At 51.7% G+C, this 25,395-nt stretch overlaps 1 protein-coding gene across 2 annotated transcripts; it reads left to right on the top strand.

The window, feature by feature from the left end:
• The first annotated feature begins 983 nt into the window (after positions 1 to 983).
• LOC104328173 (transmembrane protein 151B) lies at positions 984 to 24,891 on the top strand. Of its 2 annotated transcripts, XR_012764517.1 has the most exons (4): positions 984 to 1,160; positions 20,629 to 22,467; positions 24,023 to 24,096; positions 24,540 to 24,891. XR_012764517.1 is itself a non-coding variant. In XM_075426046.1 (2 exons), exons 1-2 carry the CDS (start codon positions 1,077 to 1,079, stop codon positions 22,057 to 22,059), a joined length of 1,515 nt encoding a protein of 504 aa, XP_075282161.1. In that variant the 5' UTR covers positions 984 to 1,076; the 3' UTR covers positions 22,060 to 23,968. The 2 variants fall into 2 exon arrangements, 1 of the variants encoding a protein (XP_075282161.1); XM_075426046.1 differs by lacking the exons at positions 24,023 to 24,096; positions 24,540 to 24,891 and having other exon boundaries at positions 20,629 to 23,968.
• Positions 24,892 to 25,395: the final 504 nt, after the last annotated feature.

Genomic DNA, 25,395 nt, shown 5'->3' on the forward strand with positions numbered 1-25,395 from the left:
CATTTAAAATATACACTGCTGTAGGGCACAGGGAGAGGAACAGATTGAGCGAGACGAGCCTCCCAAGGCAACTGGTGTGATGACACGCGAAGCAAACATGGTGCGGTACACCCGCCCTGGTCAGCTGCAAAGCAAATGGTGCCGCCTGGATGCGCTGAGTGCAGGACGCAGGCGGGAGGAAGAAATACCGACAGCGCAGGGAGTTTGCGGGAGGCCGCGGCTGTGCGGGGCAGACCTGTGCCGGAGGCGGCCGAGACGGCGGGGGGGGCCCGGGCGGCGGGGCGGGGGCGGCGGGGTGCCCCGGTTCCCGCCGCCGGCGGATGGCTCCTCCGGGAGGGCGGAGGTGCAGGTGGGCAGCAGGGCCGGGGGGCCGGGGCAGCGACCGGGGAGGGGAGCGGGGCAAGTTCGTCTGGCCGCCCCGTGCGGAAGCGCTCCCCCGGGGCAGCCTTCCTCCTCCTCCTCCTCCTCTTGCTGCTGCCGAGGGCGAGGTGCGGGCTCCGAGGAAAGGCGGGAGAGGTGGCCGGGGCTGCGCTGCGGGCGGCGGAGGCGCGAAGATGCGCTGGGAGGGGGTGGCCGGCGGCGGGGGGTGCAGCCCCGGAGGAGTGCGGCACCCCGGGAAGCGCCGAGGCTCAGCCCGAGGAGGGGACGGGAGGGGGCACTCCTGGGAGGGGAGCAGGGAGGGGCGTCCCGGGGAGGGGAGGGGTTCGGAGGGCGTCCCCGGGGCGGGGGGGGAGCACCCCGCAGTCCCGGCCTCCCGCCGGGAGCCGCCGGGCGGTCGCGTGCCCACCGAGGGGGGCCGGGAGCGGCAGGGGCACCCCCCCGGGGCACACACACACACCCCCCCCCTTTCCGCCTCGCCTTTCTCTCCTCCCCTCCGCCGCCTCCCTCCCTCCCTCGCTCCCTCCCTCGCTCCGTCCCTGCCCTCCCGCCTGGGGTGGTGCGGGGAGCCGGGAGCACCCGGCGGGGCGGCCCTGGGCGCGGGGGGCGGCTCGCCCCAGCCCCGGCCCCGGCGCAGGGGGGTCCCGCGGGGGGCTCCGCTGTCCCGCAGCCCCCGCCGCCGCCGGTGATGGCCGAGGATGTCCTCGGAGGGGGAAGCCGAGGCGGCTGCTGAGAGCGGGCCGAGCAGCAGCCCCGCGCCGGGGGCCGCCGTGCGGGAGGAGGTGAGCGGCGGCGGGGGCGGCCGCCCCTCCCCGGGCCGGGCCGGGGGGTGAAGGCAGGGGCGGTGGGGAGGAACCGGGGGGCGGCGGCGGGAGGAGGGTGCCCCAGCCGGGGATGTCTGCGGAGCGGGGGGGGGAGCGGGGAGCCAGCCGCAGCCCGCCCGCCCGGCTACCTGCGGAGAGGGCCGCCAGCCGCCGCGGTGCGGGGCGCGGTGGCGGAGCCGCGCCGCTGGCTGCGGGGTGTTACCGACGGGCTCCCGGCGCCCACCCTGCGCCCGGTGCCGGGCTGGGGGCGGCGGCTCCGCAGCGAAGCGGTGCGGCGGGGGGCAGAGGGGGCCCGGGCGGTGGAAGTTTGGCTGAAGGCTGGTTCGGCCCGGGGGAGCCCGCCGCAGCCCCGGGGCCTGGGACGGGGCCAAGCGAACGGCGGCGCGGCGGGGCGGGGGCGTCGCTGGCCTGAGGAGGGTTCGCGGCCCGGGGCTCCGGGGGCTTGGGCCGAGGGGGGCGGCAGACCGACACTCTGCTCTCCCCTTGGGGCCCAGGCGCTCCTGGTGCCTCGCCTGCGGGGGGAAACACCGTAGAAAATACGGCTTCATGTGTTCCTTGGGGTCAGCTGGGAAGTGCTCGCGGTGGCCTTGCAGACCGCAGGGAGGGAGCGATGGACATGTCTGAGCGCTGGCACGAAACATCCTGAACATCCCGACCCCGGGGCTTTGGCCAGAGAGAGCCGCAGGGAGGGCTCTGTGGCGACAAGTGACAGCGCACGTACGGTCCCGCACGGTCGGGACAGCGAGCTGTCCTGTCGCGGGAACGCCGGAGATTTTCTGCTACGCTGAACGCAGCCTTTGCCCCCAACGGTTCTGACAGGTCTGCCGCTTACAGCGCCCAACCCATGCGCAGATCGTGGAGAGCGACTGAACTTTCGTCGTAGTACGGGGTTAAAACCACACGTACGCTCTCCCAGGGGTGCAGAGAGCAGCCCCAAAGTGGGCAGAGGAAGCTGAAAACAGGTGAAGGCAGCCCTGGAGCACGGCTGCGTGCAGTTAGTCTGCGTACGGCTTTCGTTAACAGGCCCCATGGCTCATCGACAGCCTCATGGTCCTGTAGCCAAAATCCGGCAGCCTCAACAAAGCCCATGTGAAGCTGCAGTATGCTTAGGCTGAAACCAAACGGCACTGTTTAAAGTACCTATGATAGAAAATTGACTTAGCAGCTCAGGCTGGGAAAACTGACCTCCGTGGGTGAAAATTAGGGTTTTCTCCTGTACAACTGCTTTTTGAACACCTGTGGCGCGGTTCACTGCGAAGAGCTGTGGCTGGATCCAGGGTACAGCTGCTGTTCCAGCAGTAGAGCTCCCCAATGTAATTACAGCCCTGCAGAAGATCAATAGATGGTTAATACTGGAAGGGATTTTTTGATTTATTTGGTCTATGACCAGGAGCTACAGAAGGCTTTCCAATAGATTAAGTCCACCATAAAACCATCCAAGCCATTCCTGGACGTGAGATCACTCGATCTGTCTGCTAAGCACATTGTATCTTGCTTCACTCATCCTGTTCTCAGTTGTTCTTCCGTTCCAACACAAACATTTGCACATTTGACTCTATATCTCAAATGCCTGTAACAGTGATATCTTAACACCTCAGTCCTACGATACTAGTCTTTTCCTCATGCTTTCTCCATCTCCGTGTAAATAGTCTTTTTGTGCTTGGACCTGCAGTTGTATTTAAATGCTTGGTATTAAATGGGCATTTTATGGGTTTCTCTATTAGTCTTGTCATTTATGGATTTCACTTAGATCAAATGCATGGGCTTAAATCTTAGAAGTAATTAAAATCTGCCTTTATGGGGTAATAAATCAATGTGAGGTAGACCCTGAGCTGGTAGCAGAGAATGTGTCTGAAGTCTGAGTTTTCATTCTTGAAAGCAGGACAGTGCCACAGCGGGGCAGGAAAGGCAGAGGTAGTTCACTTTCCTGCCGCGGCCCTTGTCCTCTTCTGCCAAGGGCCACTAAGGCTGACTGCTGACTTTGCTGAATGTCAGAGCAAGCCCTCGGATTAGCTGCCAGTATTCTGATTTGGGTTTTTTCTGTCAAGATATCGATTACTCGAGCTGGATGATCTGGAACAGCCATGCTTTTGGTGGTGGTGTAGCCTTTTACCATTCCATCAACTCTTGCAAAAACGAATGAAGATCTTTGAGGAGGGGAAGGGAAAGGACGTGGTTTTCCAAATGTTTCAGAAGTTATTGCTGCAGATTGATTCTCTGGATATATTTGCCTTTGCTTTCCTCCCTGAGGTAGCAGAACCTGCTGCTCTGTACTGCCCCGGTTAAGCTGTGGGCTAGCTGGTTTTCTTGTCTTATTACTGTGACAGCCTACACCTACACTGAAGAGTTGGTAGGGACTTTTCTGCGTTTCTGCTGATTTACACCTCAATCAGGAAACGGTCTGAACTACTTAAATCTTTAAAACTTAGTTGGAAATTGTTTTTCTTTTTCAGGAAAGTGAACCTGGTGAGTACAAACATCATTTATTTGCTATCATAGCCAAGTAATCACTGAAGAAAGCTGAAAGCAGCCACTTGACATTTTGAAATACGTATTTGTCTTGTCTGTACCGGCAGAGTCAAACAGCAGTTGTCCGCACCCGGTTTTATCTTCTCTTCCATATGTAAGAACTTTAATTGGGCATGACATAATGTAATCAGTTAAGCTATTTAAATAAAAGGGGGGGAACCTCATGGGTCGATGTTCCTGAAGCCCATGGTCATCAGCTCGCTGATGGAGATGTTACAGAAGAGAGACGCCACTTAAAACTGTCTCATCTGCCTCCTACTGCCGATGCAAAATGCAACAAGAGCTCATTTCGAAAGCGCTGTTTGTGGTCTCAACAGCACCAGGGGGTGTTACAAGTTAAGAAAATACACATACTGCTTGTTCGTAGGCTATGGCTTTACAGACTGTTCAGGTCAAAAGACAGCTGGGTCCTCTCCTGTTAGGCATGCCACTGGAGAGACATCCTCTACTTGAGGGATTAATTCCATTTAGTTCTCCAGCTTTTTTATCCCTTTCCTCCAATATGAATGTCAAACATTTATTTTATTTGTCAAGGATTATTTTATGGCATTGAAAACGTCAGGCATGAAGCCCTTGAGAACTTAGAGCGGGTAGCTTTAAATTGTCCCCATCTATGGGCTGAGGAGTACTTATGGGGCTGAGAGATGGCGGAGGAAGCAAGGCAGGTGACCATCTCAGGTTTATCAGGGCTGCTGTAGGTAGACCTTCCTCACCAGCAGATCCCCATGGTCTGATGAACCCCTCTCCCTCGTAGATCTGCAGGAACCCGTTTGCTCCCCGCTGCCTGTCTGGCGATCTCCTTTTCCTCTGGAGGCTGTTTGTCATCCCCAAGACTTTTGTGCTGAAGAGAAACCAACCCAGGAGCAGGGGATGGAAGGAGAGAGGGCACAGTGCTTGTGATGGAGGTTAATTTTTGTTCCCTGCCACCTTTTAAGCAGAAGCTGCGGAGGGACCACTGGGTACCACTCACCGGAGAGGGGCTGTTTCCTTTGTAAACCTGTCTGCCAAGAGCTGCGCAGGACACGGACTCAACGGCCTCTGCTCGCAGAGAGCAGGGAACAGGAGACGTGGCTCCCGGAGAAGCTCTGCTTTTCCTTCCCCTCAGTTCTTCCAAACCTCTTGCAAAAGACCTGCTCAGCGAACACCCTGAATGATGGCTGCTGGTTAGCCTGGTGGAAGACTGTCACCATCCCAAGCACGTATGGTTTACTAGTTATTTTTTACGCAGTGCACGATATTCCCCGTCTTGTCTGGTGTTCAAACAAGACAAGCCCCTTTCTGCCCCTCCTGCCCGTTCATTCAGCAGACATAAACCAAGGAGTGCACCTCATTCCTTGATCCAAATGGTCTCCCTTGTAGAGACAAAGGAAAAAGTCCAGCAGTAGCAGCATCAGAGGAACTGGAAAGATTTTTTTCATGATCCTGCAGTTCCAGGCAATATTTGCATTGCAGAACCTGTCAGAGCAAAATCCATGCTGAGGCATGGCATCTTTTTTCTGCTTTTGTTCCTTTCGTTGTCCCACTTTATCTTCTGATCACATGTCTGTTCTTGGTGCCCTGAAGTTGGCTGTCTTCTCTGCACTTCACACGAGAAGCTGTCAAGAGTTTAAAAAAAAGCTATAGGAAACATCAAATGGATGTGTCTGAGCTCTGAAGGGCAGCCTGGGCTCCAGCTATGTGGGCTTCTATAGGCAGAGTCTTCTGTCCTCTCCGACAGATAGTGCTCCTTTGCTGCCATGGCTGAGACTGAAGCAAGTTGCTCCTTCTGGCTGACCTTCCTAATTCCCCCTAGCAAGGGAATTTTCTCAATGGGGTGCTGGGCTGGAGTGACTGGGGAGCTCACGAGCTCCGCCGTTGGAGGGTTATAAGGACAATTTAGGCAAATAGCTGTTAAGTACATAGATGTTGCCTCACAGGGGAAGGAGAAACTAGGTGACTCGGTGGTAGGTCCCCGCCAGACCTGGTTTCTAATGGTCTGGTTTCTCAGGTGGACAGATAGTCACCTGATCCCAGTGGAAAAGCAATGGGTCTGCACGCTTTTTTGAAGCCCCAAATACTCTCCTTGTTCTCCCTTTCTCACTTCAGAGACCCCGGAGGATGATCCGCCCCCAGAAGGGAAGTGTGTAAACAGAGGATGCTTTGCAATTAGTGCAAGTCATTGCAAGAGTGAGGTAGGAGGTATCTTCTCCCTGGGAACAGTGCGGGAGGCTTCCTCTCATCTGTATCTACGCCTTGGAAGAAAATAGATCAAATCATTGCCAGTGACCAGGAACATGGCGGAAATGGAGATTAAAAAGAGTGTAACGTCCCCAAGTAGTCTATAGTGAGTGGGGCTTGTTTCTAGGCGTATCCTAGCAGTTAATACCAGAAGTAGTGGCACTAACGTCAGCACTCTGAGGCCCTTTCAGTGTGTTTCAGACACTAAAGATAAGGCTGTGTTTGGTTTTTCACTTACAGCGGGAGTTCTACTTTTTAGAAAAGCATGATGAAGTAGTTTATTGGTTTTTAAGTTCAAATCATGGAAAATGTAGTTCACTGAAAAGTTCACTTGCAGACTCTAATCATTCATCGGGCCCCTCTGAGCTTAAGAGCCGTAAAGCTAAAAACAGCACATAGTGAAACTTCGCTGGGGTCACAGTTGCTACAGTGGCTTTGGTAACTGCCCAAAGCTCTAATGGGGTAACTTCCTTTAAGCAGCGTTGCATGGAATAGCCAGCGAGGTGTTACGGCGGGGCTGCTGCTTGCAGCGGAGCTGGCAAGGTCTCTGCCAACGGGAGCCAACAGTGTGAGTCAGGGACAGAGGCTGCCGCCGAGAGCCGCCCGTGGCGGCTCCTCCGTGAGTGCCGACCACGCTGCTGACAGCACATCTCGTCCACAGCCACACAAGCAAGGAGCCAAAGCGCCCAGAATGGGCAGGACAGATGGCGAGTGGGAAGGCTGGGGGAGCCTGGCTGTGCGCGGCGTCGGCAACTCGGCAGCACGGGGGGCTGGCAGCCTTCCCGGAGCAGAGTTAAGGTTGTGAAGCGGTGTCTGGCTTACCTGGCAGCCACTGTCACGGTGCCCCGTGTGCCATCGGGAGAGGACGGAGGGGCTTACACCCCACAAAATGACTTGGCTTTTGACTTCTGTGATTTTACATCAGGTGAATAACGTACAGGGAATCCCAACTCACACGTAGCACCGCTTCTGTACGGCTGAGGTATTGCACATCCCAGTTCAGCATCCAGCCAGCGGAGGCCTTGTTAAGGAAAGACTGGAGCACAGGGAAGACGGGCTGGAAACAGCTGGCTGGTGATAGCGGGGACCAGTGGGAGCTGACAGCAAAGAGCAGAGAGCAGGTCATGAAGGGTCACGCTTCTGGCAAGGAAGCTAACGGTAGGTAGTTGGGGTGACTTGTAAACGCGGTGTCTTTTTAACCTGACCTTACCAGGGAGGAGGATGGGCTCAGTCAGAGACTTCTGCAGGTCACAGCGTATTTGGCTGCAGGAGAGAAGTGATTTGTGGCCACACATTTATAGCTGGAGGCCTTCTTCATACCCATGCGACAGATTGCCCTCAGGAGCTGGACTGGGAACTGTGGAGTACAACATTTGATTGGTGTGATAACAAAAGCGATTCGGCACAAGGCACTGGCATCTTACTTTTGAGTAGCCCTCACAAACCAGCACAGTGTGTCATGGAAGAAAAGAGCTGGAAGAGCCCGAGTGCCCACAGGCACAAGCGATGCTGTCTCCCCTACCCTGCAATGGGCAGGAGGAACGTGGAGCACCAGAGAGGCTGGCGTGGTAGCGTCTGCCAGTGGGGTCCTGCTAGCATGGGGGTCTGCCTGGAGGTGAGGTGCCTTCCTGGAGAGCGCTGCTGCAATGCTCGTGTGAAAGCAGCTTGCAAATACTGTTTTCTCAGTGTCTTCAGGAGGTATAAAAAGGTGTGCTGAAACCATGCCATGGGTCAAAGTCAAGTCACGAAATAAAATCCAGGTGTCCTGGCTCCCAGGATCCCTTCTAACCATTAGGTGTTTGAATGAATTTCCAGTGAAGTTTTCACCTTCTGTGCTGTCACATGTTATTGCAGAACGTGTCGCAGAGAGAGAAGCAAGAGGGAGAGAGAAGTGGTATTTATGATGAAGCCTCTTTTCTCACAGGGAAGCATTAGCTGCTGGGATACTACCCCGTCTTAACAGGAGCACCGTTATTAAAAAACCTGACAGTATTGAGGTCCCAGCTGTGTTCGAAAAGGTGCAGAGACAGGGAACCACACTCCGCAAATCTGACAGAGTAGCTGAAGCCTGAGCAGCAGCTGGGTGTTACTGCGAGGAATGCTCAGCTCAGCAGTGCGAGGGACCTGGCACGGCCGCAGCCTGAGCCGGGGCAGCCCAGCACGGCAGGGCTGGCAGGTCCTCTGCTGAACTGGGGCTGGCAGGCTCCGACTGGGAGGTCACATGTGGGAAATGGGAAGGCTGGAGGCTGAGAGGTCAAATCACAGAGCCACCTTGTTCTGGTTTTACTAGGTAAAAGGATGGCTTTGCAAAGAATGTGAGAATAAAAATAAACCTTCATGGTTCTGGACAAAGCTTGATTCACAGTTCACTTTGAAAGACTTCCCCTGACTTCACTGGAGCTTGGATCGGTCCCAGATCATATTTCTTCTGAGGACTTGAGAGATGTTTTTATCTCCCATTTAAATCTCAAGGTGTTCCTTCAGAGTAAGCACAGATTACATGCTATTAATAATAATGAACTATTCTTCTCATTTACAAATTCTCTAAACAGAGGCACTCCACAACTAGGCTGCAAATAGCTGGCAGGGAACTAAGACTCCTCAGGCTTCCTCCTCACAAGGCTGTCTCCTCCCGGCTCCCTTCTTCCCCCCCCAGGGAAACTGGTCCACGGCTGTTGTCCAGCCTGGCTCCAGGTCAGTCCCTCACTTCCCGATGTTGAGGCTGAGGTCAGGTGGGACACACAGGACCTGTGGCAATGGTAAGAACTCTAAAGCACAGGATGTGCACTGTTGAAGGATGGGGAGAGCACCTGCAGCCCTAGGGACCCAGGATTGGGAAGGGACAAGCTTTAGTACACCACTGAACTATGGCTCTGACATCGCTCCTGCAGGCTACTCATTTGCACAGCACGTGAAAAAGTGATCCTGCCCAGGAACCGCCAGCCTCTTCCCTCGCTGCTCGCTCCTCTCCCACCCCTGGAGAGCTGCATCTCGTGAGCAAAGGTGGGTGTGAAATCGGTATTACCGGATTCCCATTGAATTCAGCTGCGAGTTTGTCAAGCACATCGAGGCCAGCAGCTAGCTACTGTCCCCTTCCCACTGTCCCAGTCTCTCCTGGGCTGAAGCAATGGGAGCTGGTCCCACCAGCCCTCCTGTTTTCCCTTGGCTGGTGTCAGTTTTCCCTTCCTGTCAGCGAAGCTGCCAGTAACACCGGTGCCGTCAGCAAGCTGCACCTGGGTGATCCATCCCGTGGGGCAGTGGTACCACCTCTGTGTCGCCTGCAGCTTGCCCGAGGGTGAGGGAGCTGGGTCTGACTGTCACAGGCTGGAGCATGCCGGAGCCTGCTCCTGCTGAGGTGAGGATCGCGCTGCTCTGCAGCCGCGGGAGGGATGGACGGACGCACGCTGCCGTCAGCCTTTCCAGGAGCTCCCGGCAGCATGGGAGCAGGGGCAAGGGCACCTCCCCAGCAACCTCCATGCAGCAGGGCTGGCCACTGGCTGCGGTGAGGGCAAGCAGCCGGCTAGGCACCAGGCAAGCTGAAAAATACTGAGCAGCACAGCTACGGCTCGTGCCAATCACTTGGTCTTGCTGATCTGACAGCAGCTGGGAATTGCATCCCAGGAGCTTTCCTGAGGATATGTGATGCTTTTATCGGCTGACTGATAAGTGTTGAGGTAAACCACGTTGTTACACCTGTAAAATTTACCCTGTGTCTACTAGGAACCACTCAAGCTGGGGGTGTGGGGAATATGAGCTAGGTCTGATGGGTGTGCTTCAAGTCTAGGAAAAAGAACCATTCTTGGAGCTACGCACTTGCTCTGAGGCAGTTCGAATCCCAGCTTTTCTTTCCCAATGAACCCGTTCCTAGCATTGACATTACTGGGAAAAATCCTCTGACCCCAGAATATGCTCTTTCTGTTGCTGCTGAGTCAAAAGCCGGTGGCAGCAACATCAGTGATTTGGGGGCAAACAGGATAGTTTTGTTAGTGTTTGTGAGCTTGTAGGAAGCTGCCACTAAAATAGCCCTGATTTCTATTTTGCAAATGGTGATCGCTTTGTTGCTAGGATTCCTTGGTGCTGAAGATGCAACTGCACGGCTTTCCTTGGAGCAGCACGCGGGAGCGTCACCAGCAGATGTGGCCAGGGCCAAATTCTTCACGCCACTCGCATACGTACGCTTGTATTTTAGTGAGTGGCTTTCCCATCCTGCTGAAATATGCACCATATATATTGTCTGTGATCCAAATGTTCTTTTCTGGGTTTTCTTTTATTTCTGCTTGAAGAACTCGAAAGTATCCTGCAAGAGCCACTGCTGAATCTGACATTTTAGAGGACTGGAGGCTCCTTCTGTCCTGATGTCTGCTTTCCTCGTCTTCCGATGGTGCCTTGAATTCAGAGGGTGAATGGTGTGAAATAACAGGCTGTCTTTGTATGGTATTTCAGGGGCATCCTGGCATCTGAAATTCAGGTGAATCAGCAAGATTTGTGGCTTTACATGGTTTGTCTTGTCCTGCGATAGGCTCTACTGGGGAGAGAATTTAATGCTACCATTTTGTGCGCTTTCCACCCTGAGACATTCCCCCTGACAGCTCTGTCAATGAAAGGAGGAGATTAAATCTCTGCAGGAACTTAAACAACGAGAAACCAAGTGATCCCTGCTCACCACAGGAGGGCAACTGCCAAAGCGAATGCCTGAGTCAGTGATGCTTCAGACATGTGGAGTGCATGCAGGTTATTCTTTTTAAGCCAAGTAACATCATTTCTGCCTGGCATTGACGTCACGGCCCCTGCCTGCAGGAAGTTTTCATTCTCACAGGAGTTCCGTGGCAGATGAGCAAATGGTGCATCCAAAATATACGTGCAGCAACCAATATGCTGCATGTTCAAGTACTGGAGGGAAATTCTCTTTGATGCAAAATGGCTTTTTCTGTTGCGTTCTATCCCTTCTGTTTTCCTCCATGCTGGCAGCCACGCTGAGAGCACTTGCTACTGGCTCAGTGTGAGCTAGGGGTAATGGGCTTCTTGCCGTTCAAGATGGATGGCAGGAGGGATTTTGTTCCAGGCTCTCCAGGAGGGAATTTATGAGGTGACTGTTGTAATATCTCCCTTTTGCCTCACCAGGCCTTATTATCAATGCCTCATGCAGTGCCCAGATTGGGTCACATGGTGGAGGAGTACTTCTGCCCGTCATACACCAATGTCTGGTTTAGCACAGCCCTGCAGGCTCCTTCCTTGCTGTACTAATGAGTATGTGACCGAGGAGTTAATTTGGCCCTGGAAGGCAATAAGATGTTGTACTCTGACTCTTCTCCTGAAGTTGTCTTCTCCCTGGTCACCCCAGACTTCTTGGGCCAGTTTTTCACCAGGATCACCTCAGGAGCTGGAAAGATGATAGCTGCACCCACGTCTCTTGTGGCTGTTTGGGAACAGGGGGCAGAGATCTTCTTGCTCTCCTTGCATCATCCCTGTCCACTGCACAAATGGTGACAGCTTTTTCAGCACCAGAGGTTGGTCCTGGTGTCAGAGCTCACCTTAGTTATGGTTAACAGCCCAACCTAAGGCTTGCCTAGCAAGGACTCAGTGGTCCGCTCTGGTCTGTGTGCTGCCGTGTCCGTCAGGAGGTGGAACATTTTCCACTGCTGTGTCTTGACCACGACAGAAGAGCGTCTCCTAGTTAGAGACAAAAATCTGCTTTCATCCAGGCGGGTCACCACCTGCCAAAGTGTGTAACTTGTTACTGATTATTCTTTCCCTTTTATGTATCTTATTGGGATATATTAATCACAAGCATAAATCTGCAGAGGAAGATGAAGTTATGACTGGCATTAATTTATCCACCATTTTTTCTTCTTTCTTCTCTACTTTTATTTCTTTTCTTCCAGTCCTCTGTCAGTGTTTCCCTCACTCTTTTTTCCCCATGGACAAGAAGATTATTCTTGCTAAATAAAAGAGGAAGAAATCAAAATATAAGATTGACTCTTTGCTCACATGAGTAATCCCGAGCTATGGGGTCATTTTGTTGTTGAAGACAGTGGTAAAGTCATCCTGTAGCCCCGAAGCCAGGTCTTGGCAGGGAGCAGGGGCATGCTGTGATTCTGCACATCTCTTCTTGCTGAGACACAGCTGCAGCATCAGCCCTGCAGCGTGCTGTCACCACCGTGGGAGTCTCTGCCCCAATTTAGCACAACCTTATCCCACTCCTCAGGCTGTGGGGAGGAGACAGGGGCATAGATCTATTTTTTGGAGAAGTTCCCTGCAGCGAGAAAGCAGCCGTTCAGGAGTAGCTGCTTTCCAGGTCATAGATGGGCCAGGAAGACTGCTGGCTCATGTGATGCTTTGGTGCTGTCAGGCTCAGTGTTCCCCACATTTGATCCTCGCCCAGGTCCCTTCTCTGGGCCCGATTGCTCCTGCCCCTGCCCAGTCTGGCTGGTCCCCAACCTTGCCTGCCACCACCCTTCCCCTGCCTTGGTGGCACTGGCATTTGGAGTGTGTCTAGGCTATTGCTCTCCTCCGCCTCTTCCCACCCCCTGTGTTTCCCCCTCATTTCTCTGTTTCCATTCGGGCCACATCTTTGCTACCCTCTGTTTTCTTTCATTTTTTCAATTTAGACATGATAGCTTTTTTGCTTCAGCAAAATTGCAGCTCTTGAGGTCAGCCACCATGGACAAACACATTTGCATGTAGGGTTCAAAAGGACGGGAAACTCTTTTGGCATTATTTCCCTGAAGGAGAAATCTAATACTTTTGAAATTGGGGAGCCCAGATACCTGGCTGCAAACCAGACACAGCCAACCCACAAGCTGGGCCCCAAACAGTCCTCAAAACAAACATTAGAATAAATTCATGCTGTGGAAGCATATTTTCTGCTGATACAGCTCATGCTAGAGTTTTCAAGGAGACTGAAGTATGAAGTCTGACAGAAGAGGAAAAAGCCATTTTGTCAATAGAGAGCTACGGAGAAATAGTAAGCATAAGGCAAAATTATGTATCAAATTTTTAAAGACTGTGACTTCAAAATACTTTGGTCCGTTTCCTCTGAACTTCACAGACTATTTCTGCTCCTCTATTGGGGTCAGTTTGGCAACTATCAGTTCAAATTTATTTTGCCAGTCAAAATCAGAAGTGTACAAAACAAGAGGTTTGTAGTTGTCTCCTCAACCATTTGCAGTACTGAGGCAGCTAGAAAAAGAAGAGGTGCTTCAAGCCCACACTGCCATACAGCTACTTTTGAAGTAAAATACAGCTACTGATGAATAGCACACAGCAACAGCAAGCTAAGTGATAATGTGCACCACTGAAGCTTTGGGAATGTTTCTCTTAGTATTACATGTAGAGCTGCATGTGGGATTACTCCTGGCAGTGAGCACTGGAAGTGTGGGGAGCACCTTGGTGTCCACGTAATGCCCACGGCCTTGTGTTTATGATTGCCGCTTAGCGTTGTGAAGACAGTTATCTTGTATAAGTTAATGGGGTATTTAGCCATTAGACTGGCAGAGGTCTGCAGGAATAATTACCATATTTGACACTATCCACTGGAATTAAACATAAAATCACTGCTGGTAACATTAACAGTTGGCACAAACATCAGCAGGCTGGTTTGTAATGATGAGATGAGTGCAGTCCTGCAGAGGGATCTGCTTCATTTGATAATTTTGTTATTCAATCCAAAGCCAAATCTGAAGTTGCACATTTCAGGGTGGAGACTGCAGCCAGCCCTTCAGCTGTCCTCAGAAACAGTGGCTCAAAAAATACCTGGGAGCAAAGCAGGTGAGTGGTTGAACGTGGACTCCTGGGGTGGTGCTGGGCAAAAATCTACGCATGCAACTCTTGGAGACAGTAAAAAGGGGGAATAAATGGGAATGAGAGGTGATTTTGTGTTTTGGTGTGATGCCAGTGAAATAAGTGCCAAAGTCCTGTATCCACTTGCAGGGTATGCATTTGAGAAAGATCTCAAGGTGCTAGATGGAGAGCAGAACACCTAAAAGAGCTAGAAAAAAGGCTGTGCAGTGAAGGACTTTAAGACCTTAACCCATTTAAATTGTCAAAAAGAAGGCTGAGAGGTGTCACAGTTAGAATGGAGAAGTATTTTCAAAGAGAGAAGACAGTCATATGAAAGGAGTCTTTCATCACCCAGAGAATGGGCATCCCCACTGCCATGAATGGGGACTGAAGTGAGACAAAATTACTGTGGCAGTAAAATTTCATCATCGAAACAAATTACAAAGGGGATCGCAGGTTCTTCATTTCTTTCAGTCTTATCAGTTAAAGCAGAGTGTCTTTATGGAAGATGAGCTTTTACAGACCACTCGTTACTGGGCTGTACACAGGACTAGAGTGAAATTGCATTGCCTGTGAGATGTAGGAGCTACGAGGAGAAGGCGTAGTGTCTCCCAGTCTTAAGGTGCAAATGTATTTTGGGTTGTGATAGAAGCTGAACCTTCCTGACCCAGAATAGCTTTGCAAAGGCGAGAGGAGAAATTTCTGTGACTACCCGTACGTGCTAAAGAACCATCTGGCTGTTGATTATAGTGTAAGGATCCCCACCATCGCTGAGGGACAGCCACATGGCTAGTGGTGAGTCCTGCTGTCAGACGTACTTGTATCCGGAGGTCAGCAAAAGCAGCGAGCCATCGCAGAGGCACCAGAATTTCGGGTTAGGCACCCAAAAACCTGGGCTGGTGGAATCAGTCTGGGCTTCTCCGAGCATGGCCCTTCCTCCTGCTGCTAACAGGGAGGGCTCGCGTGGAAGAACGGGGACACCCAGACCACCTCGACATGCTCCCTGGGGAGTTCATTAGTTCTTTCGTACCCATCAAGAGGAAGGGGCCTAGAGACACAAGCACAATTTGCTCACCCAGAAATATGTTGTTCTGGTTCCCTGGCATCAGTCTTACATTTCAAATACGCCTTTTAAGGAGAAATCAGGGTTTGAGGGGAGGTCAGTTTTTGCATTCACAGCCACCCCCAGCGTAGTTGCTTGCAGGCTCACTTAGGATGGTTACCAGCTACAACTTACCTGCCTGTGTCTTAATGCTGGTCATGTGCAAGAAGTCAAGGGATGGGTCAGAGAGCCAAACCACTGGCCGCCAGCCCCTTGCTCTTGCCACCAGAGCACGCTTGGCTCCAGCTGTGCACTCCCCCTCCGCTCTCTCCACCCTTTTACACCATGCGAGATTAACAGCCCGAACCTGCACGCTGCTACAACACAGAACACGTTTTAATGATTTTAATTACAGTTGCTGAAGCCAGAACCTGACCTGGCTGCTGTTGAGCCAGGACGAGCGCTGGGTGGGTGTGCCTGGGCGAGGGAGGCTCCACGCCAGTCCTTGCATACCTGCTTTTGATCTTGGGCATCTGCCATCGGAGGGTGTCTTTGAAGGCAATTGCCCTTTCAGCCACTGCCTGGGTGTTTTATCATTTGCAAACTAAGTTTTGCACAGAACTCTCTTGAAGGAGAAATAATCAAAATGTTGCTAGCCTGGAAACTCCTGTCTACTACAGGTGTCAGTTGAAATTCCAGTTCTCCGTCGGCAGTCAGGGCTTTCCAGACTATTTTCCAGCAACTGTGGCAACAAATTAAGTAGCCTCTGTCATTTAGTTGTATCTTGGAAGGGTCCACGCCGCTAGACAGAAAACAGACCATGGGAGGATGTGGAGTGTTTTGTGTGGTACATAGATCCTTCGCTCTGCCTGAGCTTTCTGGAAACGATGGGCCAAAAAAACCCCAAAGCAAATGTGGAGCAGCGCTGCGAGGCCGACTGCCCGGAGCTGGGGACAGCTCAGTGCAGGGCTGTCCCCAACCTTGTCCCTCTCCATAAGACCCCCGGCACAGGCGCTCCCAGCTCTCCCTGTGCATGCCACCTCTTGCTTGTGGCATTTTCCTCACTTGTGCTGAGGTCTACTAAAGAATTTGCGAAATACTTTGTTGTTGTTTTTAAGTGTGGAAGAGTAAAGTGAATTTTGGCTTGTGATTAGTTTGGGTAAGAGTTAGCAGAAGTTTCCAATCCAGTCAGGTGCGATGAGAAGGGAGGCCTCTGAAAGCTGCTCAGCAGCATGCCAGAGCGTAGCATGGCATTGTTTACAGCACATGTTTTTAGCACAACTTGAAAATCGTAAACAATGATACTGACAGCTCAATTGTGCTTCTTTACAGCGTTCCGTCCAAAACAGAAGATTTTTACAATTTGTACTGTCATCAGAGCTGGTTGGGACCTTTTGGGTGACACATTTGGTTTGTCAGAGCCATCACTCTTCACAGAAGTGGTGGTAGAATCACAGCATGTCTTGGGTCAGAAGGGATCTAGTCCAACCCCCCTGCCATGGGCAGGGACATCTTTGACTAGAGCAGGTTGCTCAAAGCCCTACCCAACAAGACTTCCAATGACTATCCACACCTTCTCTGGGCAACCTGTGTCTCATTTAATCTTCTGTCAGGAGGTTTCTTAGGTCAATGCTGGAAGCCAAGCCTAAAGGAAGGCCCCCAACAAGCAGGAGAGGAATGACACCTCTCTTGATTTGTGTTAGAGACCCAAAATGAGTGAGTCCTAGCTGGCAGGCACAGTGCCTGGTGACTGACCCTCCGTCTGTTCTGGGACAGTCTCTGTTTCACTCTGCCTTTCTGTTGGGCTCTTTGTCTTTGCTTTCTTCAATGAAGTTTCTCTATTAACATTTTCCAGGGGTTATACTTTTGTTCCATGTCAAAACAACACAGATCCCACAGCATTCCTCAAGGGACGCAACTCCCATTTGCTGGCTGGGCCAAGTTATCATGGAAATTATTAGTTTCCTTAAACATTTATTGTACTCATCCAGAAATACAAGCTTGCCCTGTTTAGATCTGAAATCCTATGCACGGAAAGGAGAAAATTCCATGTAGTACCACAAACAGCATGCTTGCAAGAAGGTGGTATGTTAATTAATAAAGTCTAGGAGCCACTGGTTTAACATATTAATGAATTTGTTACGCAGAGAGATGTAAAGATATATTTTCTTATTAGATTTTTGAATGTCTGATGCTTTTATTGTAATTATGTTCTATTTTGTGTCTTTCTTACAAACACTCTGATAGTGTTTTTAATAGTATAATTGTGTTAGATAATGATTTCAGCAAAGGGAAGGAGAAAGAAGAGGATATAGGCCAGTTAAACGTATTCAAAACTTGAAATAGGAGGGACAGCCATGGGGGTGGACCCTGGAAGACAGATCCTTTTGTAACCACGGACTTGTGGAGGGTGGGATCTGATTAGGAACAAAGGAGGGTATGAGACAGTGGGTCAGAAGAGCCAGAGGAAAAGAATTGTGTTTTTCCTAAAGAGTTCTAAACATGAAGGCCCTGCTGAACTGGACTGGTAGGTATGTGAATCAGAGAGATGTGGCAGTGGGCTCTAGAGCTTCATGTCTTCACTAATCCAAGGAGGAGAGAAGCTGCCTTTTCTACAGGCTGCAGTGAGAATGGTGGCGGTAACCTGGCTCGGGCTGATCCAGCCCTTTCAGTGCAGTGGATTGATGACCATTTTTGAAGTGTTGCAGAGGACACATACAGAAATGTCATCTTGGACCTACAAGCCTCTGAGCTGCTGCCAGCCCAGCCCAGTGCTGGTCCAGGACTGGTGAGACCAGAGCCATCTCTTCCCCCAGAGGGGAGGTAGCGTTTCACGGAGCTAAGCACAGTAGGAGGCATTTGCCCGCTCCGATATGGCCACTGATAGCCCTAACCAGCAGTGCTGGTTGAATCACTCCTTGGGCAGAAGCCAGCCTGTGGGTTGTAGGTTGGACCACAGAGCTGCAGAGAGCAGAGGAGTTGTTAGTCAAGGGAATTGAGATAAAGGGAAGGTGGAGATTGCAGTGCCTTTGGCAAACAGAGCCTTAGCTGACGTGGGACAGCTCTCTCGCATGGCTCTGCCCAGGGCCAGGCTGACAGTGCTTCAAACAAGTCATGGGAAAAATCGGGGTTCCTGGAGCTGCATGGAGTTCTTAAGCACTCACCTTACATTAAAACTGACTGCTGGACATCTTTTGCTGGGTCCACTGGCATTCTTCACAGTATAAACCATACGCGATTTTACATGAGAGCTGCCTGTGGAAACCTGGGTGTGAACTTAAATCCCGGTGTTAGAATATTGCCCGGCTGTTTTCTTCTGCACAGTCCCAGTGACTGGAGTAGAGAGATGTGAATTTTTAGAGTTTCCTTCATCTCAGAAGACCTTCAGGGAAAAGAAGGGGTAGAGTTTTGTAATTCTTCATTGCAGTCCATATTTTTGCATTACTGTAGCACTTAAGTCTCTAGTTCTGTGTTAAAAAGAGACAAAGAAGAGAAGACAATGCTTTCTACTGGAGTTCCCACGAGCTGGGAGAGCCCGGGGCTCTGACCTGACATCCAGTGTGTGGCTGGGGCTGAAGCCTACACTGGGGCAGTAACCACACTGGGACAGAGCAGTGGGTATTTGACAAGAGTTTCAAGAGATTAAACTCTCCATGACCACACGTAGACTCAGGGATGCCTTCCCAAAAGTCCCGTAATTATTTTTCAGCTGATTTGGGGGCTGCCTGAAGTCACTTTTTGGCTTTCCTCAAGGTAAGGAAAACAGCCTTATTCTTACCCAAACTAAGGTGTTTTCACTGCCTTACCCACAGAAAAGTTATGTACTGTGTGCCATAGAATCATAGAATCGTAGAATCATAGGTTGGAAAAGACCTCTAAGATCATCAAGTCCAACCGTCAACCCAACACCATCTTTATAACGCACTTAGCTTCTTTACACCCATTTTGGGCACTGGAAAGAGAATACAGCCCAGAATAATTATTTTTTATTCTGACACATACACACATACGAAAGGTTTAGGATAAGAATAGCAATTCTTTAGAGATTCCTTCTGCATGCATCAGGAAGAATCAGGGGCCAGATTCTGCCATTTATCCCTGCAGATGAATACTGGTGTAGCTCCCTAAAATCTATAAAATTACTCTACACTTACACATTGTCAGATTAGAAGCTACGAAATCCAAACCAAAGCCCATGAAATCTAGTTTGGCAGTGCTCGCAGCAAGCCGGCAAACACTCCATAGTTAGAAGCTGTTCTGTCCCAGGAAAAAAAAAAAAAAGCAGTATTAAATCTGACCTTGCAGCCCTGCAAGGTTAGACGCCAATGCTTACATCTCGTTGAGAAGACAGTGAATTCTTCTTTTTAGTGGTGCTGCGCTATTATTTCCTGAGGCGTAAGAAGCTGGTCCTCTGGTCCTTAAATTCCTTGCTGGTTCAGCATTACTTACTGAATCTTGACTGCTGTGGGTCCAAGGTAAGCTATATTAGGGGAGAACTTTGTCCCTGGAGAAGGAAAGAGAAGAAATTTCCCAAACCTAGCATCTGTTGGCATCTACGGAGCAGTTTGATGCATTAGAGGTGGCCCCTTGGGAGAAGGAGTAACAGTGTGCTTCTATTTTTGCATGAAATCAGGCTCAGCAGAGGGCATGATGATGCATGAATATCAGTGTGTATCTGCTTTCTCACTGTCATTTCCTCAGAGTTAGGGGGGAGGCAGAGGATGGCAGTAACAGGAAGGATGCAGACAGCCCCCACATGACCTACCAGGGCAGTGAGGGGTCTTGCTTCATGCACTTTCTGCAGGCAGGCGGCTGCCAGCCAGTAACGTAACTCATGCTGCTGCTGCTCTTTGCGGGGAGACAACTTCGTTTCCACTAGCTGCTTGGCTCGATTTGGCATTTTTTATTATGGCCCAGCGTAGCATGACAATGCAGCTGATTCACTGCACCATGGCTGGGGTAAGGGCTTCAATCACACCATCTCAGGGCACAGTGGGAGTACAGGAGTGCGAACTCAGGCTCTACTCCCAGCCTGACTTTTGGGACTTCAGAGAGAGGGATGTGCTGCATTTTAAATATTCACGCATACACCCTAAGCTCCAATGCTTCAGCTTTCAGGTATTTTAGGTCAGAGCTAGTCTCCTAACCAGCCTGAAGCTATGCTGCACTGTGCTGTAATCCTGACAATTTTTTCAACTAAATGTGCTTGAATCTAGTAATTTTCCTGATGGCTCACCTCCAAGAAGAATGGTGTCGATCATTTGGTAGGTTTCAGTGTTGGGTGTGAGTCAGCTCTGAGTCAGGCAGCAGCTCCAGCTCCATGAAGCGCTGGTCCCCCTGTGCTGGCACGGCCCATGGAGCTGCGGCCCGGCGACGGACGCTGCTCCCGAGCCTCCCCAGCAGCACCATGTGGGATCCCAGGCACTGGGAACTCGTGAAGCAAAGGGGCAAGTCCACAGCCCCGCGCTTTCGGCTGTTCGTGTGCCACGAAGCCCTCTCAGCCTCGGAGGATGGCGGGGTTCATAGATGATGCTGGCTCCAGGCAGGGAGAAGGAGATGGTGACCCATCTCACCCTGTGTGGAGGGGCTTCTCCAAGCAGGGGGTGGGCACAGTCGGGAACCAGGAGAAAGCAAGGGAGAAGTTTTGTCCAGAGACCTCTGTCCCTGGCACAGTGTTTAAGTTTATATTCACAGTTATATTAAGTAGGGTGGTGTCCCAGTCCTCAGGCAGTGGAGAGCAAAGCCAGATGCAGTCTTGAAGGCAGCAGTCACCGTGTACATTGTGCAAAGTGGCGTGACTGACAGGTTCCTCGCTCTCTCTTTGTCTTTCTCTCCCCCTCCCTGGTGCTGTGACTGCAGCAACGCCCCGTGAAGCAGTCCCTGAGTGCCTGCATGTGCCGGGAGTCCCACTGGAAATGCCTCCTCCTCTCCATCCTCATGTATGGCTGCCTGGGTGCAGTGACCTGGTGTCAGCTGGCCCGGATCACCAAGCTCAGTTTTGACAGCTCCTTCAAGGGCAAGTCCATGATCTATCATGACAGCCCATGCTCGGACGGCTATGTCTATATCCCGCTGGCCTTCCTCTCTATGCTGTACGTGGTGTACCTGGTGGAGTGCTGGCACTGCCACGTGAAGAGAGAGCTGCAGTACAAGGCAGATGTGGACAGTGTCTATGAATGCATCAACCGCATGCAGCAAGCCACTCCGTGCATCTGGTGGAAAGCCATCAGCTACCACTTTGTGCGGCGAACCCGGCAGGTGACCCGGTACCGCAATGGCGATGCCTACACCACCACACAAGTCTACCACGAGAGGGTCAACACCCACGTGGCTGAAGCTGAGTTTGACTACTCTCACTGTGGATACAAGGACATCTCCAAGGAGCTCCTGGGCCTGGAGAGCCATACAGCCACCAAGCTGAGGTTCACCAAGTGCTTCAGCTTTGCCAACATTGAGTCTGAGAACTCTTACCTGACTCAGAGGGCTCACTTCTTCACAGAGATTGAGGGGCTGGATGACTACATGGAGGTGAGGGAAGGCATGCAGCTCAAAAACGTAGACTTTAAAGAGCTTATGATGGCCTACGGGGACCCGGATCACCTCCCGTGGTACGTGTCCCACTATGCGTTCTGGGTGGCAGCTATCCTGATGATCTCCTGGCCGCTCAGGGTACTCATAGAGTATCGGACTGCTTATGTTCACTACCATGTGGAGAAGCTGCTGGGCCTGGAGTACACAGCACCCGTGGCGGCGGAGGAGCCCTTGTACCGGTACCGCATGCCCCGAGACGCCACGCAGGACAGCACCGAGCTGGAGTGGCACATCTGCACCAACCGGCAGCTGATCCCCAGCTACTCGGAGGCCATGCTCATGGACCTGGCCGACTCCCCAGCCTACAACAGCTACATGGTGTGCCGGTACGGCGAAACGGCCCACGGCTGTGAACGCTGCAACCGTGCCTCCAGCACCTCCTCCATCTTCTCGCGCCACGCTTTCCACAGCTGCAGTGGCAACTCCCGGCTCTCCCTCAACACCAGCCGCTTCTCGCTCTGCCGCATCCATGGCTCCCACAGGACAGGCCTCTGGAGGAGCCGCAGCAGCAGCATCGCGGACCGGGGCTGCCAGGAGGAGCAGTGCTGCTCCTACTCTAGCCAGCTGGCTGTCAACGAAAACCCCCCGACCTACCACGATGCCCGCTTCTTCCCCGTCCTGATCGTGCACCGGCCGGAGGGGCACGACAGGCGGCATTTCTGTGTCAGGCGCTCATCCTGTCTAGAAACCTCTCTGTGACGGGCTTCCGTGGTTTCTCGGCTCCTCTGCCCCGGGACAGAGCTTGCAGAGGTGCTGCCGGTGGGGAGCCTGCAAGCATCGGTCTCCACGCGGGTCGGCAGGACAAGCTTCAGCTCTTCCCCCTGCCATGGCGAGAGGACACAGTCACTCTGACCAATGGCCAACCTCATTTCCAAGAGCTTCTCCCCCTCCTTCAGCTGGTCTCCCTAGTCTTTTCTTCCTCTCTTCCTCTCGCTCTTTCACTCCTCGCCCTTTCTCTGCTCCTTGGTTCCCTGCCTCTCCTCCCATCCCACCCTCAGTCTTTTTTTTTTTTCACGTTTCATTCACAGCATTTGACCGCTGTTGACGCTGGAGGATTTACAAAGCCTGTGCTCTGCAGTATATTTGCCCTCTTGGACGCCCTGCTAGGTAAGAAACTCAGACAGAGCAGGGCGAAAGGCACACAGCCAGCCAGAGTCGAGTCTGAAGGAGAATTCAGATCTGCAGGCGCTGAGTCACCTGCTGCAAACCCCAGACGAGGTGCTTTCTTCATTTATTTTATTTTCACCAGTCTTTTCCTCTTCTTCTGTCATTTATTCCCTCCTTTCTTCATGTTCTCCTCTCGCTTTACCCTCATCTTCCTTTTTTTTTCAGTTTTTTCACTTCTCCCTTCCAATCTTTCTGGGGTTTTACTGGTCACGATGTCTTTCAGGGTGTAATTGCCTTCCATTGGGTGAAAATAAGGTATTCACAGCACAGATGTCACTGACTGCTGACACAACCACAGGTTATACCCCTGGGAAGTGCTGAGGACTTTCTTTCTGTAGCGGCAACATACTCCAATAAAGCAAAAAGCCCTTTGCTCACCTTGCCCTGCCCGGTCTGCAGCAGAGACACTGCTGCATTTCCAGCTGTAGTTAACCTTGTCCAGCTCCACCCGCTTGGCAGTCATTGAGAGCCGTAATGCGGATCAGTGCCCTGTTAGTGCCACTGTTTTTAGGACTGTGGGTCTCGTTTGTGGTTGTTTCATTCCTACCACTTGCTCAGCGCAGCATAGGCTGAGCAAGGGGAGAGGGGATGGAGAGGGAAAGGTAAATATGGTATTAACCCTCCCAGCAATAGTCTGGAGCTGTTGGGAAGCTCTTCCGCCCACGGTGTCTACTAGAGCAGTTGCAGGACTGCTCTGCGTTATCCTTCAGCTTTCCATGTGCCCCGGGGAGAGCTTTTGGCCCGGAGCCCACAGCCGCCTTCCCACCCTCCCGGGCGGGATGCGGAGCCACCCCAGCCCTGGGCAGGGAGCACAGCTGGGAGCCAGCCCCACCGGCCGCTCCTGCCAGGGCCCCGGGCTCTTCCCCCAAGGCTTCCCCCAGAGCAGGGGCAGCACCTTCCGGAAACCATTGTCGGGTTAGTCCCAGCGGTGCCAAACCCAGCAGGTGGCCAGTCCCGGCGGAGCAGACTGCTGCACCCTGGGCTGTGGGCTGCCCTCCTGGCCCACCGGAGAACCCCCGAGAGCCAGGGACTGACCCAGCGGCCGACCAAAGGAGCTCACGGCCACGCTGAGGGCCTGCCAGGGACCTCGCACCTGCCAGACCTCTGTCCCACAGGGATGGTTGTTTGCTGAGGAAGCTCTGTACCATTTTGTCGTGCGGATGGCGGAGATTATTATCCATTGTGACTCACAGGAGAATGCAATACGATCGCAATACAGTCACTTTCAAAAACAAAGTGTTGTCACTCCCTGCAGCAGTTAGGTAAGAAACCGAGCCCCCAGAGGGGCTGGCAACACATGCTTCCTCCCAGGTCCGTTCTGTGTGTATCCACGTGTAATATGAGATTTGTAAAGTCATATTAGTATGTGTAGATTATATATAACTCTGCATACTTATATGGTGATTTCTTATGGCATTGACTGTTGCACCATGTTAAATACTTTGTTTTGGTTTGATGACTCCGTTTTGATGTGCTGTGTTTATTTCAACTCCAGAAATAGAAACATTGGCAATACCTGCCTAAGCTGCTGCAAATGCCGGCGCCGTCAGAAAGGCTGTTGAAATTCGTGTGAGTCGATCTTCTTAAATGTAAATACGTTATGTATGATGTGCGCGACATTTTCATTCTGACAGCTTGGCATTTATCGCAAAAGGCAGATAACACATACAATGTGTTCGTTTATCACCTCTAAAAAAGAATAACCATCCCAGACACATGGAGGAACCGGGTTTGGGCTCAGGGTAATGATTATGGTTGGGCTGGGGCCAAACTAGATAACACTGAAACTTAGAGAAAAATCCAAACTTAGATCCACCCTGCAGTGACCCAGTCCTAGTCCCCCATCTACACTCTGCCACCTACCACCCCCAGGCAGAGCTGGGAGAGTTTGGGAACTAGGAAAGGATCGGGATTGAACTCAAAGCTCAAACTCATCCTTGCTTTACTTGTATTCTGAAGAAGTAAGCGCAAGTCTTTAATACGGTTCCCTCTCCTTATCTTCATTCACACAGAAAGTTAAAACCAGCACATATGGAAGATGTAAGAGCTGGAGGAGGCTGAAACTTCACGAAACAGAGAGGCTGGAATATTTCAACACAGTTTCTTACTGAAGGAGGTGGTAGGGAGGAAGACAAGAAAGGAGAAAGGAAGAGATGATAGAATAATATAAATTAAAAGAGAACAGAGTTCTTCTGGAGCTAAGATAATTCCCAAATGAGCAGCATAACTCAGTTATAGCAAGCTTAGCCCAGACACAGGCAGGATGAGTTTCAGTCTTCTTGTGGAGCTGTTGCAGCCACCTGTGTCTTTAAATGCCATGTCCAAGGTCTTGGCATGGCCAGTTTGGTCCCATAGGTATTTCAAGATGGAGAGTTATATTTGGGTCCTCTGAAGTGGCCACATTAAACAGTAGCATTATCCGACATGACCAAGCTCTGGCAATCCCATTATTATGATGGGTTGGGCAGAGAATGGAGACAGTTTATACCCAGTTGAACCTCTTCGGTGTCCTCAAAAGCCACTGTAATATCCAGCAGCTCTCAAGCAGCGTCCTTGGAAGGGTTTGGAAAGCCAGAAGGTTTCTGCTTCCTCACTCCCTGTGTTCTGGCCCAGCCTTGGGGCATTGATTTGAGAAGCCCTCAAAGCTGCAGCCTAAGCTGCAGAAGCCCTCACACACATGGAGCTCCCTCCTGTCGCTTGCTGTAGCCGCTGGTGGTGACTGAAAAGCTGGGAGCTGTTCTGGCCTGGGGCTGCAGATGCTGGTTTCAACAGATTGCCTGCCCAGGAAGTGCCTGAAGAGCCACCCTTGGTCTCCTACACCGCAGAGCAGAGCTGTTCCTGTGACCCTCGGATGCCACTTCATTGTCG

The sequence above is a fragment of the Opisthocomus hoazin genome, chromosome 7 (genome assembly GCF_030867145.1).
Source record: "Opisthocomus hoazin isolate bOpiHoa1 chromosome 7, bOpiHoa1.hap1, whole genome shotgun sequence".
NCBI lineage: Eukaryota > Metazoa > Chordata > Aves > Opisthocomiformes > Opisthocomidae > Opisthocomus > Opisthocomus hoazin.

Bases quoted from the DNA above. Each gene is read 5' to 3' on its own strand.
- LOC104328173 (XM_075426046.1), top strand. From the start codon at position 1,077: ATGTCCTCGGAGGGGGAAGCCGAGGCGGCTGCTGAGAGCGGGCCGAGC. The intron at 1,161-20,628 runs GTGAGCGGCGGC...CTGTGACTGCAG, and splicing joins GGGCCGCCGTGCGGGAGGAG to CAACGCCCCGTGAAGCAGTC.